We start from the raw sequence: 20,598 nt of genomic DNA, 5'->3' as shown, positions 1-20,598 counted from the left end.
TAGAGGATTAGCCTGTTGAGCCACGGCACAGGCCAAGAACGTGTCTTTCTTCATAATTCCCTATCTATCTGGAACTGGAAGCTTTACTTCTCTTACTTTCTTTAAGCTTTCCATGTCAATCTTCCCTCAAAAATCCTAGATAGAACTTTTCTCCTGGAATACTCTTCCTTGGAAATTATGTCAGTTTTAGCATCTGAAGTTAAATCTTGTTTCCTAGATTGGATTAAATATTCCTACTACATATTTTATAACTTTTTTAAAAAATTATTTTTTTTATTTTTATTTATTAGAAAGTCTGAGTTACACACACAGAAAGAACTTCTATCTGTTGGTTCACTCCCAAGATGGCAATATAACTGCATCCTGGTCTTCCATGTTGGTGGCAGGGACCCAAGTATTTGGGCCATCATCTACTACCTTTCCAGGTACATTAGCAGAAAGCTGGATGGGAAGTGGAACACTTGGGACTTTAACAGGTACTCCAATATGGGATGCCCAAGTCTCACATGGCATCTTAACCAGCTGTGCAACATCTGGCCCCTGAATTACATTTTATAGATTGATAATACCCAGAATTGAATTTTAAAGAGATTATGTATGCTCAATTTTTATTTCCATAATATCTAGATTATCCATAAGGATATTAGATTTATCATAAATACTTAATATGAATTTCCAAGTTAATCATATAATATAATGATATAAATAATTTATTTAAATAATATTTAATTGATATACATTGTATAGTACAAAATGCTGGAATTAGGAATCTCACAAATCTGAATTTTAATTCAAGTTATAACATTCCCTCAGTGAAAATGGGTATAAAACTATCAGTTACCTTTTATTGAATGGCAGGTTTATACTTACATAGTATAATTTAATCTCTGGCATTTCCATGTAAAGACGTGTATTTTCCCCAGTGCACCCCCATGAAAGTGGAGGGAATTGAAGCTCTTGTTGCCTAAGGAGACAGAATAAATGTAAAATATTACTGAGAGTCAAGGAGCCTGTTTGTCATCATCCTCATATACCTTTGCTCTCAGAATTTGACTTTTCTTGTGAACCTGACATTTTATTTCTGATTTATTAAAATATATAGAAAGAGAACAGATTTCATGTATTTAATATGTACAATTTTAAACCCACAATAATACTCCCTACCTATTCTTTGTTCTTCCCTCCCTCCCTCCCTCCTCCTTCCTCCTTCCTTTTTTTTTTTTTTTTTAAATTTTTGCTATAGCAAACTTTCAAGTTACTTTACAGTCACAGGCATATTCCTCCCTAAATAAATAATTCAATAAGTAGAAGTAGAAACACAACTGTTTCAAAGGAATAATGACAAGGGCTATAAATGATAATAAAATCTCAAAATGTCAATTTCATTCATATACATTATATTTTTGTACTGCTAATCAAATATTAGTGTGATTTATACAAAAAAGTTCATCAATAATTGACAAGAACTTTTTAAAAACCAGGCAATATATTAAATCTCAGAATTCCTTTTCATCTTCTGTCTTCTGGAAGCACAGATGCCCTCCTAGAGAAATGATGCTCTGGCTCCTCTTTTCAAACTGTCAGTCAGTGGTTAAAGAGAGATGTATAACCATATGCCTCTATTTATAGTCCTTTCAGTACTTCACTTCATGCTTTCTTCTTCCTTTTTGCCTGTCACTCTCGCATTATTTCTGCAACAGAACTTCCTGAGTCTATTATGTGTGTGATACCCTTATCACCTGGATTGCAATTGGGAGAAACATGTTTGTCACAAACTGGCATTTTAAAGCTTATGTTTTCATGAAAATTTAACATGAACATTTTATGTAAATCATGTTTATTGTTAATTTTTTTTTGTTTTGAAGTGTTTTTCTAGAACTAATTAGAAGTGGAGCACACTTATTTTAAAAAAGTTGAAACTTCAGAAAATAGAAATTGTGGCTGTTGCTGTTTCAGATAGATTGATGCTTGGTGTAAAGAGAGCCCTCAAGAGACTGCAGTAAGTTGTTGGCTTATAGTGTCTTGAAGCCAAAGCTTTTCATAAGGGGATGATTTTGCAAAGCTGAAACAGATCAACAGATCTAAACCATGTTTTCCTGTATTTGTTTGCCAATATAAGTCCCCAGATTCTGGTCACACTCTCCTTAGAGTGTTTACTCTAGTTTGGTATAAGAAAAGAATTAAATGTTCTCTATTTCATTGAGCAGTTTAGTAAAAACTTTACTAACACTGTCTGTTTTTCTATTCAAAGGAATATTTAAAATACTCAAGATAAAATTCCACTTTCATCATAGCTACTTGCATATTGGGAATAAAAAAGCCATCTCCCAGGAATCTCTGAACAACAGCTCTGCTTGGAAATTTCCAGTAATACTCAAAGACCATTTTGAAGCAATTCTTGAAGACATTCTCATGATAGACTATAAAGTAAAATTGGTCCAAAATGACTAACAGATCAATCTCAGTTTTGAGTCTAGTGGTTCTCTACACCTGTTTTGTAAATGGAAAAACAACATGCAAGCAGCTATTAGTGCAAGAATGGCATCTACAGCCCTCATTGTATGTGGTGAATTGGACACTAACAGAAAATATCTGTGTGGACTTCTACAGAGAATGTTGGGCTCTGGATACAAACATTAAAATGAATACATTAGACTTTCGAGTCATTCCCCAGATTTGTCCTTTGCAAATTCAGTTTGGAGACATCCTAGTAATTTATACAGAGTCATCTCTTCAATCTCTAGAATTAAATTTGATGAATGCTTCCGAAGCACTATTCATTGATTGTCTGCAAAACACTACGATTGAAGATCAGCTACTTTTTGATTACAAGCTGAAAGTCATGCAAACAGTTAATCCTCAGTGGCTGGATGTTGGAACACATTACTTTATCTCAGTCGTGGCAAGTGGTCCATCGCCGTGTCAACTGGGACTTCGACTAAATGTAACAGTGAAACAGCAGTTTTGCCAGGAAACCCCAGGTGTAGAATTTTGTTCTGGACATGGTAAATGCCTTAGTAATATTTGGAACAAGTCATACAGCTGTCAATGTCAACCTCCATATTCTGGAAAATATTGTGAAGAACTTGATGTGTGTTATTATAAGCCATGTAAAAATAATGGCAGTTGCATTACTAGAAGAGGAGAATGGAATAAGCATGGATATGAATGTATCTGTAACCCACCATTTACAGGTAAGATTGTCTTTTTAAAAACTCACAAATTTATTGACATAGGAAAATAAACTAAAATTGCAAACTTAATTTCCAAAAAGCCAGAAACATTAAAAAAAAAAAAAAAAACTTAGGCATGGTCATTTGCAGAGCAGTTAAGTCATGGCTATGCATGCCCACATCCCTTATAAGAGGGCCTGATTCAAGTCCCTCTCTCTCTTATTTCTTTTTTCTTGTGAATTATTATTACTATGAATTTGAAAGACTGACAGAATTAGCAGGAAAGACAGATAAGGAGTGAGGATGAGAGTGTTTATCCATCAATTCATACCTCCAATTCCTATAACATCTAGGGAAGGGGAAAAAGCCAAGACCTGAAAACTCAATCCCAGTGTCCCACACCAGAACTCGATCATCACAGCTGTGTCCCAGAGTGTACACCACGAAGACCCCTTCTTTCATGATTCAACTTCCTGTTAATATGCACCTGGGATGCAAATGATGGTCCAAGTACTTGGGTACCTAACAGCCATGTGGGAGACCCAGGAGGAGTTTCAGATTCCTGACTTCACCCCAGCACAGCTCTGGCTATGGCGGGCAATTAGAGGGTGAGCCCACAGATGGAAGAATTTTCTTTTCTTTTCTTTTTTTTTTCTTTTTTTTTGACAGGCAGAGTGGACAGTGAGAAAGAGAGACAGAGAGAAAGGTCTTCCTTTTGCCGTTGGTTCATCCTCCAATGGCTGCCGCGGCCAGCGCGCTGTGGCCGGTGCATTGCGCTGATCCGATGGCAGGAGCCAAGTGCTTCTCCCGGTCTCCCATGGGGTACAGGGCCCAAGCACTTGGGCCATCCTCCACTGCACTCCCGGGCCACAACAGAGAGCTAGACTGGAAGAGGAGCAACTGGGACAGAATCCGGCACTCCGACCAGGACTAGAACCCAGTGTGCCGGCGTCGCAGGCAGAGGATTAGCCTATTGAGCCACGGCGCCGGCCGGAAGAATTTTCTTAACAGAGGAAAATTTGACGTGACTGCTAACAACAGCACAGGAAAATGAATAACAGATTGGTGGTAGACTTTGGTCATGAGAAAGGGAGGCGAGTGAGCAGCAGAACCATCTGGTTGGATCACACTCAGGGGTCTAACTGTGATTTTGTTAGATGGGTTTCAAGAGACTTCAACAAGGTCCTTCTCTCACTTTCTGGGGCTGAGTCCACTGAGCATCCTTAAAGAGGGCAGGTGATAAAATTTGACAGAAGACCTCCACAAGGCATTGTAGGCTCTACAGATCACACTAGCCAATTCTTCACAGAGAGAATTTAGACGTTAGGAAAGTACCAAGGCCTTTTAGATAGTTAATCCCAGCAAGTTCCACTGGACATCACTCTGTTATTGGGATCTAATTCTCTTTTGATTCTACTGGCATTGAAGATAAAAAGTAAAAGTGACTCTGACTCATTTTGGGATTTATAGGATCATTAATAATGAGGCTGTTTAAAGAAAGATGTGAATGCCTTCAATTGGTTGATTTGGATGGATAAAAAAGGTCATTTATTGGAGAATTTCTAAAATACATGTTTTAATCTATCAAGAGATTTAAAGAATATTTGATCAGAAAATTTCTGCCATGTATAACACAGTATGAATTTGCATGCATGTATTCCTACTTTTTGGAATATCATTTTAGTGGTTTTTTTGAATTGTATAGAGTAGTTAATTTTCTACTGAACATTTTTTTTTAATTGGGAAGAGCAGTAGTACTTCAAAATTAATATACTTTAGAAACAACAAAATCTTCAAATATTACTTTGTACAAAATACTAATACTCCTTTATACTACCCTACTTACAGTGGCTTGAATTTTAAAATCTCAGAAAATATAGACACATAGAAGTTCTGTAATCTAGAATTACCAAAGACATCGAGAATGCTCACTGTAGCAGTTTGCAATGACTTACAAAACAAAGTACCGTAGACTGGACATCTCAAACTACAGAAATTTATTTGCTCGCAATCTGGATGCTAAAAGTCCAAGATGGAGACGTTGGCAGGGGTAATTTTTTTGGAAGCCTCTCTTCTTTGTTTCATTGACTACCATTTTCTCCTGTCATCACACTCTCTTCTCTGTATGCGTCTTCATTCAAAATCCCTCTTCTCAAGAGATACCAGTCATACTGAATTAGAATCCACACTACTGACTTTAGTTGAGCTTCATTACTTCAATAAAGATTCTGTCTCCAAATATAGCACTCTGAGACACTGGGAGTTAAAATTTCAAAGTGTGAATTTGGGGAGACACAATTAAGCCTATAAATCTCACTAAGTTGGAAGTAGGATGTGGTATATGGAAAATTCTGCTAATTTAGCTTTTGTGATCAGAAAACATTTTGACAAATATTATATTTATATTTTCATTACATATTCCATTTAGAGTTTTGTACTAGTGAAACAAGTATGTAACTATATAAGAAATCTGAAAGTCATCAATTATAGTAGAAAAAAGTACTTACAAGTTAAATTAAGGTCTCAGTTAAATGGGAGGGCAAGCCTATTGTCAAATGATATGCAGGATGGGGTCGGCACCATGGCTGACTTGGTTAATCCTTCACTTGCAGTGCCAGCATCCCATATGGGCACCGGGTTCTAGTCCCGGTTGCTCCTCTTCCAGTCCAACTCTCTACTGTGGCCCGGGAGGGCAGTGGAGGATGGCCCAGGTGTTTGGGCCCCTGTACCTGCATGGGAAAACAGGAAGAAGCACCTGGCTCCTGGCTTTGGATCGGTGCAGTGGTGGTCATCACGGCCATTTGGGGAGTGAACCAACAGAAGGAAGACCTTTCTCTCTCTCTTTCTCTCTCTCTCACTGTCTAACGCTATCTGTCAAAAAAAAAAAAAAAAAAGATATGCAGGGAGGCATTGTGGCTCAGTAGGTTAATCCTCCGCCTGCATCCCATATGGGTGCTGATTCGAGTCCCAGCTCTTCCAATCCAGCTCTCTGCTATGCCTGGGAAAGCAATAGAAGCAATTGTAAGGATATGACAAGTAACATAGTGGGACTAGAGTACTATTTTTAAGTGGGATTTAGAAAATCTCAAATTCGGCCGGCGCCGTGGCTCAACAGGCTAATCCTCCGCCTTGCGGCGCCGGCACACCGGGTTCTAGTCCCGGTCGGGGCGCCGATCCTGTCCCGGTTGCCCCTCTTCCAGGCCAGCTCTCTGCTGTGGCTAGGGAGTGCAGTGGAGGATGGCCCAAGTGCTTGGGCCCTGCACCCCATGGGAGACCAGGAGAAGCACCTGGCTCCTGCCATCGGAACAGCGCGGTGCGCCGGCCGCAGCGCGCTACCGCGGCGGCCATTGGAGCGTGAACCAACGGCAAAAGGAAGACCTTTCTCTCTGTCTCTCTCTCACTGTCCACTCTGCCTGTCAAAAAAAAAAAAAAAAAAAAAAAAAAAAGAAAGAAAATCTCAAATTCCAGGACAAGTATGTATAGAAAGTATTAGTGTGTACTTCCAGGTACCCATTTGTCCTGTTACCTAGATAGGTGGTAGTGTAAAACACAATACACATTTGAACATGCTATTTTGTAAGTTATTGTGCAAAGCCACCTGTGTATGTTGAAGAACTTGTACTAACATGTACTAATATTATCTGCCAAAATAACATAATTAACAACTCAAATTATGAAAACTAACTAAAGGTCAAACATCACTAATCAGAAAAGATATATTAATATTATATATGTAGTCAGAAGGTAAAATAGTGGCATAAAATAGCAAAATTAATTTCCTACGAGTTTATATTCATCATCATGTGACACTATTTCATAGTTGAAACTACATTTTGTCAAATTTTGTTCATTATTCATTGTTAAAATATTGGGGGAATTGACATCACTAATTGTTTAAATGCAATGCAAATGCATTTTTATCTTGTGGAAACATTGATTTTATTTTATTTTCATAGGGAGAAATTGTTCAGAAATAATTGGCCGATGTCAACCACATATCTGTTTCCATGGGAACTGTAGCAATATTACTGCAAATAGTTTCATTTGTGAATGTGATGAAGAGTTTTCAGGTAAAAATGCATGTCATAATTTTAATTTTCTCTTATTCATCTTAAAGTAAATTTGAAATGCTTTATTTATTAATTAAAATATAATTTTAGAGATTATGTACCACGATCTCCTTAATGGATAATTTTAATATTTTAATTTTGTTAATGTAATTAAATTATTATACTGCAAAATATTCCATAAAATTCATTTCAACACCTGTTCACATATTTTTACCATGATATATTTTTCTTAAGTACTCAAATATTTTTAGAAATCATGTACATATTTTACACATAATTTACATAATTTTGTCTACCTTAATTCCTTAAGTAACATGTCACTAAAAAGTTTCCTTTTATGAACAGTAAATTTTTTTATTCCATTTCAATTTAGTTTAATATACTGGAGTGAGATAATTGTTTAAATCAACAGTTATCTTACATATTGGTTAAATGTTTCACCAGTGAAAAGTTTCTTTAAACTATTCCTATCTTATCTAAACTTTCTGAGTTTCCAATTTTCCTGGAAATGTAGCTCACTCTGTCTGTTTCTCCCTCTTCAAAATGTCTTTAGGCAATGGTATCTCCAGCCACAATTAGATACCTAAAGCTTTCTTTTGTAGGTGTGAAAGAACATCTTTTTCTATCTATCAAATTCCACAGAACAGGAGATTTTCTGAGTGTTTCTCTTCCAGATCTTTCCCATCTGACAGAATTGCAAGAAATTTAAAAATTGCATAGTTCATTGATTACTTTTACATAGTATGAAGTTTTAATAGTCATAAAGCAGGCAGCAAGAACTATTTTCAAGTAAATATTTTTAAAATTCTATTTCCTTTAAACTCTTTAATATTTTTGGGATAGGCTATTAATTGAAAGATACTTTACAATACCTTATAATAGCCTGTATACATATAATGACTGTATAATTTATTTTCCAATGACATTTTTAAGCAAAAGTGGCAGCTAACAGCATTTATACTGGAAATATTTATTTATTGACCTATATCAATGTTATTCAATGGGCAGACACAAAATAGTTCTACTAAATATTATTTTTAAATAAATTTGTGATGAAATCAATTGTAACTATACCTCATCATTTTAGAGGACAATTTAAAAAAATATATATTGGGAACCAAGCATTACAAAATGAATACAAGCTGTGTAGCCACATTTATTTCTCATAATGTGCCAAATAAACTTCTATTACATTTTCATAGGATCAAGTGACTGCCTTTCCCTTTTGTGTGGTTTGTGCTAAAATGTCAACTAACACATGAAAGCAATTAAAGATTAGAATTGAAATTCTAGAAAGAATTTTGTGTATTGTCTGCCTCTATGTGTGTTTGTGTGTGTATGTATATATGTATTGTATATAATTTATAAAACTTATTTTAAGATTGATTGAGGTAGTTTTAGTTTATTTATATTGCATTTTTAAAATGAGCTCTATTTTATTGCTTTATTGAAAAATCTCAGCAAATATTCTTTTCTAACACTTTGTTAATAAGTAATATACATATCAAGAAATGCACAAAAGCGAACAGATTAAGGGTTTTTTGTCATCTCACCACCCTCACAATAAATCCCCAAATTAAGAACAAAACATTGCTATGTCCCAAGAGTCTTCACTACCTCCCCCATTTCTTTCTTTTTTTTTAATGAGTGAATCAAAGATACGTCGTCATTTACATGGTAAGATTCAATGCAGCAACATTTATAACTATATACCAAATGATCTAACATTCACACAATTTTTATCTTCTACATATTAACCACAACAAGTAAGAGAAAGGATGAAATTTTTCTTGTTGGATATGGCTTATTTCACCTAACACAATAATATCGATTTGCATCGATTTTGATGTGAATGTCAGGATTTTGCTCTGTTTTATGGCTGAGAAATATCCCTGTAAGGCTGCCACAAAACACACCAGACACTGAAGAAAGGAAAAGAGTTTATTGGAGCAAACCCAGCAGACCCGAGGGAAGGGGTGAGGAAGGAGAAAGGGAGAGAGAGGAGAGAGAGAGAGCGAGAGGAGAGAGGAGCCAAGAGAGGATAGACAAGAGGAGAGCGGAGAAAGGAGAGAGGAGGAGAGAGGAGGAGCGAGGAGCACCATGTGTTCAGGAACAGGTCCTTAAAAACTTTGCCTGAGGGCCGGCTCCGCGGCTCACTAGGTTAATCCTCCGCCTTGCGGCGCCGGCACACCGGGTTCTAGTCCCGGTCGGGGCAAAGGATTCTGTCCCGGTTGCCCCTCTTCCAGGCCAGCTCTCTGCTGTGGCCAGGGAGTGCAGTGGAGGATGGCCCAAGTGCTTGGGCCCTGCACCCCCATGGGAGACCAGGATAGGCACCTGGCTCCTGCCATCGGATCAGCGTGGTGCGCCTGCCGCGGCGGCCATTGGAGGGTGAACCAATGGCAAAAAGGAAGACCTTTCTCTCTGTCTCTTTCTCTCACTGTCCACTCTGCCTGTCAAAAAATAAAAAAAAATTTTAAAAAAAAAACCAAAAAACAAAAAACAACTTTGCCTGAGGGTGGACAGGGAAGCAGGAACAGCTAATCCCATTAGGATGAAGGTGGAACTTGACACCAGTGGTCAGGCCATGTGGCCACCTGGCTTTCAGCAATGGTGGTGGGGGCTAGGGCCTAGGATGTTGTCAGGGTGTAGATCGAGCTATAGATAAGACTGCGCCATTTTCTTAACAATCCCACCATACATTTTTAACATTTGGCTTCCTATTTTAGTTTCTCATAAAATTAACTATAATTAATTTCAAAGTGGCATTTACTATTACTAAATTTTAAATTATTAATGACTTTACTTGCGATCTCTCTTAATTATGGCATTGTGATTTAAAAGCTTTTCACTGAATATGTGTTGAGGTAAAAGTCTTTTACCAATAAATGCTGTTGTCTTAGTGAAAAACAAATTAACATGTATATGTGTGCCTCTATTTCTGTAAACTCCATTCTCTCTCTTTGATCCGTTTATCTTTCTTTTAGCCCATTATAGCCTCTTTATTACTGTGGAGTAATCTTAATCCTCCAACTTTTATCTTTATCAACATTGTTGTGATTATTCTTTTGGTTTTCTAAATGAACTTTAGAATCACCTTTCAATTTACCTGAAAAATCCCCAACAAGGTAATAATTCATACTGTTTTTAATCTATAGTTCAATTTTTGGACAGAGATCACTCAGTTTTCTAATAGTGAACATGATAGGTTCCCAATAGCTGAGAATTTTGATAAATTTTGTAATTTTTATAATGATATTCAATAATTTTCAGGGTATTGTAAGGGAGTTGTAAGATAATTACACATATTTTATTAAGTATATATTTAAGTATTTTATATTATGATCCACAGAAAGTACAATTGTTTGAAATTAATTTCTAATAATTTGCTCATATACATGGAAATATAATTGATGTTTATACTATCTTGTATCCTGAGACAGTACTAAATACATAGTTCTTACCATCTTCCTAGGTTCCTTATGATTTTCTATCCAATTTTTTGCTTTCTGTAAATGAAAGATTTAAAACTTCCATCTTAAATTATCCCTATGTTTTTATTTGATTATTGTACCAGCAATATAATTTTATAACAAAGAGTATATCTTTCCCTTTTTCCTTAGGATAAAATCATTAAATATTTCACCAGTATAAAATTAACTATAGGTTTCTAGTAGATGTCTTTCTCAAGTATATAGAGTCTTTCTCCAACCACATTTTCTTCATGAATTTTAAAAAAAAAAATGGCTGTTAAATTTTGTCAAATGCCTTTCCTGTACCTATCGAGGTAATATTACTAGGTTTCTGCATGTTTGAACCTTGCAATCCAGGGCTAAATTTCAACTGGACAGTATACATTATAAGTTTCATATGCTTCTGGATTGAGTTGCTGATATTTCCTACACATTTTCATTCATATTCATATGTGATATATGGCTGATAGTTTTCTAGTAATTTTTACTATAATTGCTATGCTGCAATTTATTTTAAAAAAGATTGCGTAAATATTTTCTTGCATAAATGTTAGGTGTCATTCATCAGTGGATTGCTTATCTATAATATAATTATTGGAATGTGCTTGTTAAAAATCAATTAGTTTAACAGATTATAGTGATATTCAGATTCATGTCAGATTTTGAGGGTTGTGGTTTTCAAGGAAGTTTGTTCAATGGATACATATATTATTGAATTTTTGCTGTGATGTTTATGATTTTGAATGTTGACAATATTCTGTCTAGCAGAGGTTTACTTTGTACTTCTATTTGGAGATTAGACATCTTGGATTTATAAGCTAATAGTTTCCATCACTTCTGGGAAATTGAGGCCATTATTAATAAATTGATTTTTATTTCCAAAATCTATGTTCCTTCTAGAATTGCAACTTTGTTCAGCTCATTTTTTTTCCTATATGGTCACTGAGTTTGTAGCCATTTTGTTCAACCACATTTTTCTCCATTTCTGTTATTCAGGTTAGATTATTTCTGTTGATGGGTTTAAGATTTACACATAATTTCTGGTTCTGCCTGGTTTGGTTGCTCTTCAAGAACTCTGAATAGGTTTTGCTTGTGTGCTTTTCTTACAAAGCTTTTACAGTTTTCTTTGAGATTTCTGTTCAAAAAGCAATAGCACAAATAAAAGAATTGCTAATGTCAATGTAGCTTTTTCTTTTTATCTTTTACATCTTCACAACTTATTGATTTTATTGCAACCGGCTTCTCTTCAGGAATCTAAACAACAGTGTTCAAGGAGAAATATGTAGTTCTGGACATTTAACTAAAACAAGCACAAAGTTATGTTTCTTTTAAGTAGTTCTGACTTCACCATATTATTATAATTCTCTAAAAATGAAATTCACATCTATAAATGAGGATACATTAATTGGAGTCCTATCCAGAGAATGAACTATTGAGAAAATTGAATTTGGTAGCTATAATAAATATATTATTTCTGCCAAAATAATTCTACACATTATTTCCTACTTAATTTTCCAAGTTACTTAAAATTCACTTTGCTTTTCAACAAATTATTATTACTTCTCTTTGCTCTTGTTATAAAGTATAAACAAGAATGGAGAATTATGTAAGTTTATCTAAGAGACTCTGATATCATATGTAAAATTTAATTCTTTAATATTCAATTAGTTCATCTACCATATGAAAGACATAAAGCATGATTTCTTCTCTTGCTCTATGAAATGAATAAGATAAGAAACACAGGATAGATGTGATTAATAACATTGCCACTGGAATTAGACTTGTGTTCCAGGCTCATCTCTACAACTCTCAGACTATTTGAACTTTAAGATATTATTAAAACTCTTTAAATTTTAATTTCCTTATCTATATAATTGGAGAATTATCAGTATTCATCTCATGGGTTTTTCTGGGGATTAAGTAAAATAATCCATGGGAAGCACTTGGTAAAATGCCAGACATTCACAGCAATAGTAAGCATTCAATTAATTTTACCTCTTGTTACTTTCGCTATTGCTTGATGTAACATCTTCTCATTGAATATTTATATCTTCAATTCGCTAATCACTCAAATCCAGTATGTTTTTATTGGCATTCATGTGATTAAGTAAACAGCTTTTAATACCATTATAAACATTTCTCAATATTTCCCTAAAACACTGATCATCTTTCATAAAATAGATCTAGTGATTGTGCTTTGAACAAGTCAAACCCATTCACGTTCTCTCTACTGTTGCTCATGTTGTACCTGAGTGAGTGCAAACAAAGGAGCTCCACATATTGATAAAATTTGATAGTCCTTTATTGCTGGCGGTGGAGAGTGGGCGCATGCCCTAAAGAACTCTCGACCCTGAAGCCAAAAGCAACAGGGTTCATAAAGGTAAAAACCACAAATCGGGAGGGGAATTCATGGTTGCTAGGAACAGGGGGAATACATGTTTACTGATGTCAAGCTGACCTAAAACCTATTCGAAACTAGTATCAATTATAATCTTGACAATACCAGTTACAATCTTAACAATTTCAATTATAATCTTGACATTAATCCAGGTATTGGTTTTAATCATATGTAGAACATAGACAAATTACATTTTTATAATTAACCCAGGTGTAGCCTATCTACTTCCAAGCTTGAGCGATCATGCTAGGGGGTTTCTATGCTCTGCCAAGTGTGATGTAGTGCACTGCTATTGTTCAACTGTTTTAGATCATAGTTTCAGACCAGAGTCTCACGGTGTGGGGGGGCACCTTTCCAGAATGGAGTCTCAGGTTCTGCAAAATGGAGTCCCTACTGTCAAAGTGTTACTTCACTCATATTTTATATCATCTCTAGAATAAAGTCCCTTTCTTTCCCTTATTTCTTCTACCAATTTACTAGTCTCTGACTACAAAACCTGTGATCTGTTTTAATTTATAGCCTCATATAAGCTATTAAATATGTTTTTGGAAACGACCCAATTAGGAGAAATTGAGGATATTCTTAATCTTAAAGGAACATCATTGTGTTATGATTTTCTTCCGACATACATACTTAAGAGCAGGTGTCAGACATGGTTGTCTCAGTCGTGAGCCACAGGACTGTATTTGAGTATTATTAACTTTTATTATCACATGTAGAAAGAAAGGAATCACAGGTTTCTGCCTATATTTTATTAGGACATTAGATGAAATATTGAGAAAAATGTGCCATTTCTTTGAAATGAATTATACATTTTTGCTACAAATGGCCATATGGAAACTTTGAATGCTGCTTATTTTTGACTTACAGTGTGTTCAATTTTAACATTAACTGTGAAAATTACATGGTTGTTTTCTTTGTTTTTAAAGTAAAAAAGTGCAATAACCATTTTTAGCTTTGTAAAATTGAATGCACCAATGCTTCCTCTGGTAGAATGTTGAATTGGTTATCATCAGTGACAGATGTTCTATACATTGAAGTAATTCTGCTTATATAATTGTGACAATTTTCCACTTCTGATTTGTCAGTTTCAATGATTTAGAAACCAGTTGACGACTGCCTGTAAATGACTGATGCTTTTCTTATATTAAGTAATTTCTGCTGGCAAAGCGTAGTCTTTTAGTTAGTTCTTGAATTCTATTGCAGTCTGCATATTTTCATTCTTTGTTTCATTCTAAACAGGTGTGACAATTTACCGAATTCCACACAGAAGCATCACTCTAATTACTCTACCTTGGGACTGTGAAATGCATTTTATGGGGAAATGCCATAAACTTATTTTTTAGATACAAGAACATTTTTGAACATATGGCTTCAACTTTTATTTTGTTCAAAAACTTAAAAATGAATATGTAGAAAGTTGAGTTCACAAAACATTTTACCTTAATCTTATAGGTAACTTTGTTATTCGATTTTTCTGCTGATAATTGATGATATTATAGTTTCGGATGCTGACTATAAAAATGCAATACAAGAATTACTAAGGTACCATAGTACCATTTCCTTTTCAATAGATATGATTATACTTGATTTCTTTAACATGTTGATTTGATTAGTTCATCAAAAATTCCAAGCTTTTACAACCTGCTTCATCAGGGCCAGGCTTACCTTAATAACTCAATCAACTTCATATTGTATAGGATCAGAGGAAGTTTTATAATATAAGTTTTATATATAAGTAGCTGTGATACCTGAGCATTTTCTGATTCCAAATATATATTTTTTAACAGTTTAGTGGAAGTTCTCATCAAGCTTAAAAGCAATTTTAAGAGTAATCTGAAACAGTAAATAAAATTAGAAAGTATGTTATAATAAGAGATCAACTGAGCAACTTTGGAAAAGATATTGTTTTGTTTATCATTCACAATAGATTTTATTCTATCTGTTTCTGTTTATCTGTCTATTGCAAATCAACTTTGAAGACAGGATGTAATTGAGCTCATATTTTGAAGGAGTACTCTTCACAGAATTTATTTTATTTTCAAAATCAAATATCATACATTGTATTAGGTACATTCATCATCTGGTATATAAAGTCTCTGGTTTCTCTTCAGGGGCAGGGATGAAAGAAACTGAAGTTTCTCTAACCCCATGGTGCCAGATTGTTAGCAAGTAACTGCTCATTTAAAATAGTAATCCTGTATCCTACCCCTAACAAAATTGTTCCTTAATTCATTGTACTTAATAGGCAATATAGTTGTCTAAAGAATAATTTAATTTGACATGATAAAAACTACAGAATAAGCAGTACCTTTATTTACCAAAATCATATAATCAGTTGCATAATATTTATTGATTGCATTTTTTATTTACAAACAACTCTTGAGTGAATTAAGTTATTCCATGAAGAGATAACTGAGAGAATTGCATGTGCTCATGTGTTTGTATAAGCAGGACAGAAGTATAGAAGTATATATTTTAAGCAAGGTACAACAACACATGTCATATAACTTTCTCTCACATTATTAAAAACAAATAAATTCCTTATCAAATCTCAGATATCAACTTCAGAATATCACCTTACCATTTTCTGTATTTGTTCATAGGAAATTCATTATCAGGCCACCTATCATCAATTAAACATCAAATTGCTTTCAAGTAAATGTCTTTGTCCTACAGAATTATCTTAACATAAATATATATTGATAATTTTGTCCTAACATTTTAAATTTTTAGTTTATTTTAGAATTTCGAAATATCTTTAATGAATAAATTCATTTCCTACTGGGATACATATAAAGAACACCAATGACAGATTTAATTATGACTGCTGTTGACTAAGTGAGACTAACTAAAGATAAGTAGCTCTTTTATCTGTTCTGCTATTTTTCTGAACCAAAATAAAGAATTCCTAGTTGAATTTGACTAGTGGATTGATATTCGTAGTGTTTCTATATGAAGATGGCATTCAATACTCACTACCAGGCTATGAGGAAAGAAATAACATAGCAATCAAATGCCTAATGTGTATTAGACCATTAGAGATTACTTTTTCCAAAACAGGCACTGTAACTTTCTCAGTAATATTTATGTTGACTATTGCTAAAACACATCAGTCGAATATACAAATTTTGCAAGCATATTTTACCTTATATCTTTGATCATTGCCCTCCTCATCCTTGGCCAAATTGCAAGTCTCTCATTGCTTTTGATGTTCTCAGTAGTTTTCATCCCTTCTTTAATTTTTCTTCTGTTTACTATAAACTCCTTCAGCGATTTTGATTCTTGTGCCCCACATCTTCAGCTACTTCATAGGCCTTTTTTGTGATTATTACATTTTTAAACTTATTAATATTTAGAGAACAAATTCCATGAATTTCATAGATATAACTCCAAGAATACAACAATACTATCTTCTCTTCCTCTCTCTCTCTCTTTCTCTCTCTCTCTTCTTTTCTTTCTTTTATTTTCCCTTTTAATTTTTTGCAATAATATCAGATGTTGTGTAATAAACCAATGATAAAACTTAGTGGCTTAAAAACTGAATCATTTTGCTTATGAATCACAAATTTTGTTTTGATTTTTATATGATCATTTTTTAGGGATGTCTCAAAGGTTGAGTGTTAGAATCATTTGAATCTGCTTAATACAATGTCTAGCAGTTGATGCTAGCTACTGCCTGAGCTGTTAGCTGGTGTATGATTGGCAGATTTATTTATATGTGGTCTTTCTGTATGGCATTGCCTTTCTCATAACAGGATACCAGTTATCCTCCACAAATTTCCATAGAGAGTTAGCATATCAACTTTTATGACTTATCTTTAGAAGTCTCAGTTTGTCACCCTCTCTACATTCTATTTGTTAATGATTTCACAAAAGTTCAATCATGTTGAAAGGGTATGAGAAGATTGTGGAAGACAAAGTTCAGTTAGAAACATTATTGTAGATTTTTTGACAGTGTATTACAGGACAATTGCTTTGTTCTCTTTTACATTATTAAACCGAGGTTCCCTCTTCTTCTGTAGTTTGAAAGGCTTATGCATTCTACCAAGTATCATGGATCATGGCATCACAATTACTTCTTCCAATCCCACAATATATTTCTAAGGAGCATGATGTTAATTTAATTATATTGTTTCATGAATGTAGATTAGCTAAAAGGGTGAATTATTTTATTTCATTAAACTTTTGCCATTACTTGCCGAAACCTAATCTGGAGAACTTAGAGTCTGAACCCATGGAAAGTATTTTGATTTTTAGGCATATTATTAAGGAAAAACTATATACAAGTACATTAGTAAAAAAAAATTAAACTTAAGAGAGAATTTTAGGTAACACAATAGATAAAAAAGCCAACCTAAACTTTAGTAAGATGATTTAATTGAAGGATATATAAATAAAAAATGAAATGTAACTATTGCTCTCCAGTACAGTAAGATAAGTTGCTTAGTGTTTTACTTTATCCCACACAGATGTACAATTTCTAGATCTTCCTTATAACTAAAATCACATTTTATATAAATAAGACTACTTATATTTTATTTATATGCTTTATGATTTAATTTTATACCCTAGTGAATTTCAAGTAATTTGGAAATGAGTCCTGATGTGTAAAAATTGCTCAAATAGTTTAAAGCATATTATTCAAAAGTTCATAATATTAATACTAGCTTATCCACACAATTGAAGACAAAGTTTGTTAAGAATAATATTTTCTAAATTTTTATAAGGTAATTGCTCCTCTTAAAGTATGATTTGTAAAAGTTATGAATATCTCTCCTTTTGTGATGTTAGCATACTGTCTTTCAAGAGAAAGTGTAGGTCTGCAAAACATAAATATATTTTTCCAAAGTGATTATGTATGCTAGAACTGCACAAAATTCACTTAGTAAAAAAAAAGTTTAAATTGTATTTCATCTCCTTATTAGTACATGCTTCCTTGTAAGGCCCTTCCAGTTCTGTGATTTGTTTTCTGAAGAATAATTAGACACATCCCTGAATCTCATGATTAACATTAAAGTGGGTGGAAACTGGCAATACAATGTTTTGTTATGTACAAATAATTCATCACTTATTCAGTAATCTGGAATTGTAAATTTAGACAAGATATGTAATGAATATGTAGAATCAATTCATTTCATCTCTATATAGAAGAGATTAATGCATAAAGCAGCATAATTCAGTCAGTGCTCATCTATCACTGAGTCTTATATTAATTATTAAAAAAAAAAAAAAACATGCCAGTGAGGATGCAGAGAAAAGGGAACTCTCATATGCTGTTGAATAAAGGTTAAATTAGTGGGGCCAGCACTATGGTGTAGCAGGTGAAGTTGCCACCTTATACACTGGCATCCCATGTGAGCACCAGTTCATGTCCCAGCTGCTCCACTCCTGATCCAACATCCTGCGTGACCTAGGTAAAACAGCGGAAGATGGCCCAAGTGTTTGGGCTCTGCCACCAACCTGGAAGACCAGGAGGGAGCTCCTGGCTTTGGCCTTTTTTTTTTTTTTTTTTTTTTTTTTAATAATATCCTGTGGGTGATCCTGTACCTTTATCCCTTTTAGTATTTTTTGTTTGTTTGTTCTACTTAATACTATTGGTTGAACTCTGAGATTAACACATAATTATTCTTAAGTGTTGAAACTTAACTGAAAAGTGATCCCTGTTAAATATAAGAGTGGGAATAAGAGAGAGAAGAGATGTGCAGTTTGGGACATGCTCAATCAAACTTGCCCCAAATGGTAGAGTTAGAAACACACCAGGGGATTCCAATTCAATCCCATCAAGGTGGCATGTACCAATGCCATCTCACTAGTCCAAGTGATCAATTTCAGTTCACAACTGATCAAAATGATAGAACTAAGAGTCAAAGGGATCACATAAACAAGACTAGTGTCTGCAAATACTAACTGATAGAATAAAAAAGGGAAAGAATGATCCAACATGGGAAGCAGGATACACAGCAGACTCATAGAATGGCAGATGTCCTAAACAGCACTCTGGCCTCAGAATCAGCCCTTAAGTCATTCAGATCTCTCTGAAGAGCCCATGAGAGTATTTCAGGCATGGAAAGCCAAGACACTCTGGAAAAAAAAAAAGACCTAAATGAAAGATCTCCGCGAGTGAGATCCCAGTGGAAAGAACGGGGCCATCAAAGAAGGAGGTACCTTTCTCTGAGGGGAGAAGAGAACTTCCACTTTGAATATGACCTTGTGTAAATATGATCAGAGTTGGCGAGCTCCAAAGGCCTCCATAGCCTTGCAACTCATAACAAGAGCCTAGGGTGATTACTGACTCCATAAACAAGAGTGTCAATTTGTTAAGTCAACAAGAGGAGTCACGGTGCACATACTCCTCATGTGGGATCTCTATCCTTAATGTGCTGTACATTGTGATTTAATGTTATAACTAGAACTCTAACAGTATTTTACACTTTGTGTTTTTGTGTGGGTGCAAACTGTTGAAAGCTTTATTTAATATATGCTAAATTGATCTTCTGTATATAAAGATAATTTAAAATGAATCTTGATGTGAATGGAATGGGACAGGGAGCAGGAGAGGGGAGGGTTGCAGGTAGGAGGGAAGTTATGGGGGGGGAAAGCCATTGTAATCCATAAGCTGTACTTTGGAAATTTATATTCATTAAATAAAAGTTAAAATAAATAAATAAATAAAAGCTTTCTTAAAAAAAAAGAAAGATGCTGGGCCAGCGCCTTGGCTCACTAGGCTAATCCTCTGCCTGTGGTGCTGGTACCCCAGGTTCTAGTCCCGGTTGGCACACCAGATTCTGTCCTGGTTGCCCCTCTTCCAGTCCAGCTCTCTGCTATGGCCCGGGAGTGCAGTGGAGGATGGTCCAAGTCCTTGGGCCCTGCACCTGCATGGGAGACCAGGAGAAGCACCTGGCTCCTGGCTTCGGATCGACACAGCACGCTGGCCTTAGCAACCATTTAGGAGGTGAACCAACGGAAGGAAGACCTTTCTCTCCGTCTCTCTTTCTCTCACTGTCTAACTCTGTCTGTCAAAAAGTAAATAAATAAATAAATAAATAAATAAATAAATAAATAAATAAATAATGCTGGTCTGGCGCTCAGCACACTGAGACCCATGCATGATTTGACTGCTGGCAGGTTGCAGTGGTCCCAGGCACATTTCCTCCACCCCCTTACTCCCTGTTGAAGGGCTTTGTACTGGGTAAATAGCTCTCACGTGTGGCCCAGATCCCTAAGACCACCTGGAAGGCTACATAGGCTATGTGAACTTCAAGCTGATTGGAGAAGCCTAGAGGCCCCAGTATCGGCTTTATCCTGTAGAATTAGGGTTGCTTCCCTTTGCTAGCTATGCCCTTTTGCTTGCAGTAGAAAAGCTTGTGGCTGACTGTTAACAGACATGTTCGCTGAAATGGTCTTAGGCGCTTTTTGTTGAAGAACGAAGAACGCCATCACCCCACCATCCCGACAGTGTGGGCCTCACAGGACGAGCCCATAAT

General features: G+C 35.0%; 1 protein-coding gene across 1 annotated transcript in view; it reads left to right on the top strand.

Annotated features, from left to right (window-relative positions):
• Window positions 1-2,443: 2,443 nt before the first annotated feature.
• EYS (eyes shut homolog) overlaps window positions 2,444-20,598 on the top strand; it is a 1,789,541-nt gene continuing 1,771,386 nt past the window's right edge. The window contains 2 exon segments of the mRNA XM_062187220.1: window positions 2,444-3,194; window positions 7,130-7,243. Of these exon segments, the coding sequence (XP_062043204.1) occupies window positions 2,444-3,194; window positions 7,130-7,243 (865 nt within the window).

Source organism: Lepus europaeus, chromosome 3 (assembly GCF_033115175.1).
Source record: "Lepus europaeus isolate LE1 chromosome 3, mLepTim1.pri, whole genome shotgun sequence".
Classification (NCBI taxonomy): Eukaryota; Metazoa; Chordata; class Mammalia; order Lagomorpha; family Leporidae; genus Lepus; species Lepus europaeus.
Note: the sequence above shows the minus strand (reverse complement) of the source record. Positions and strands in the feature narration are given on the sequence as shown.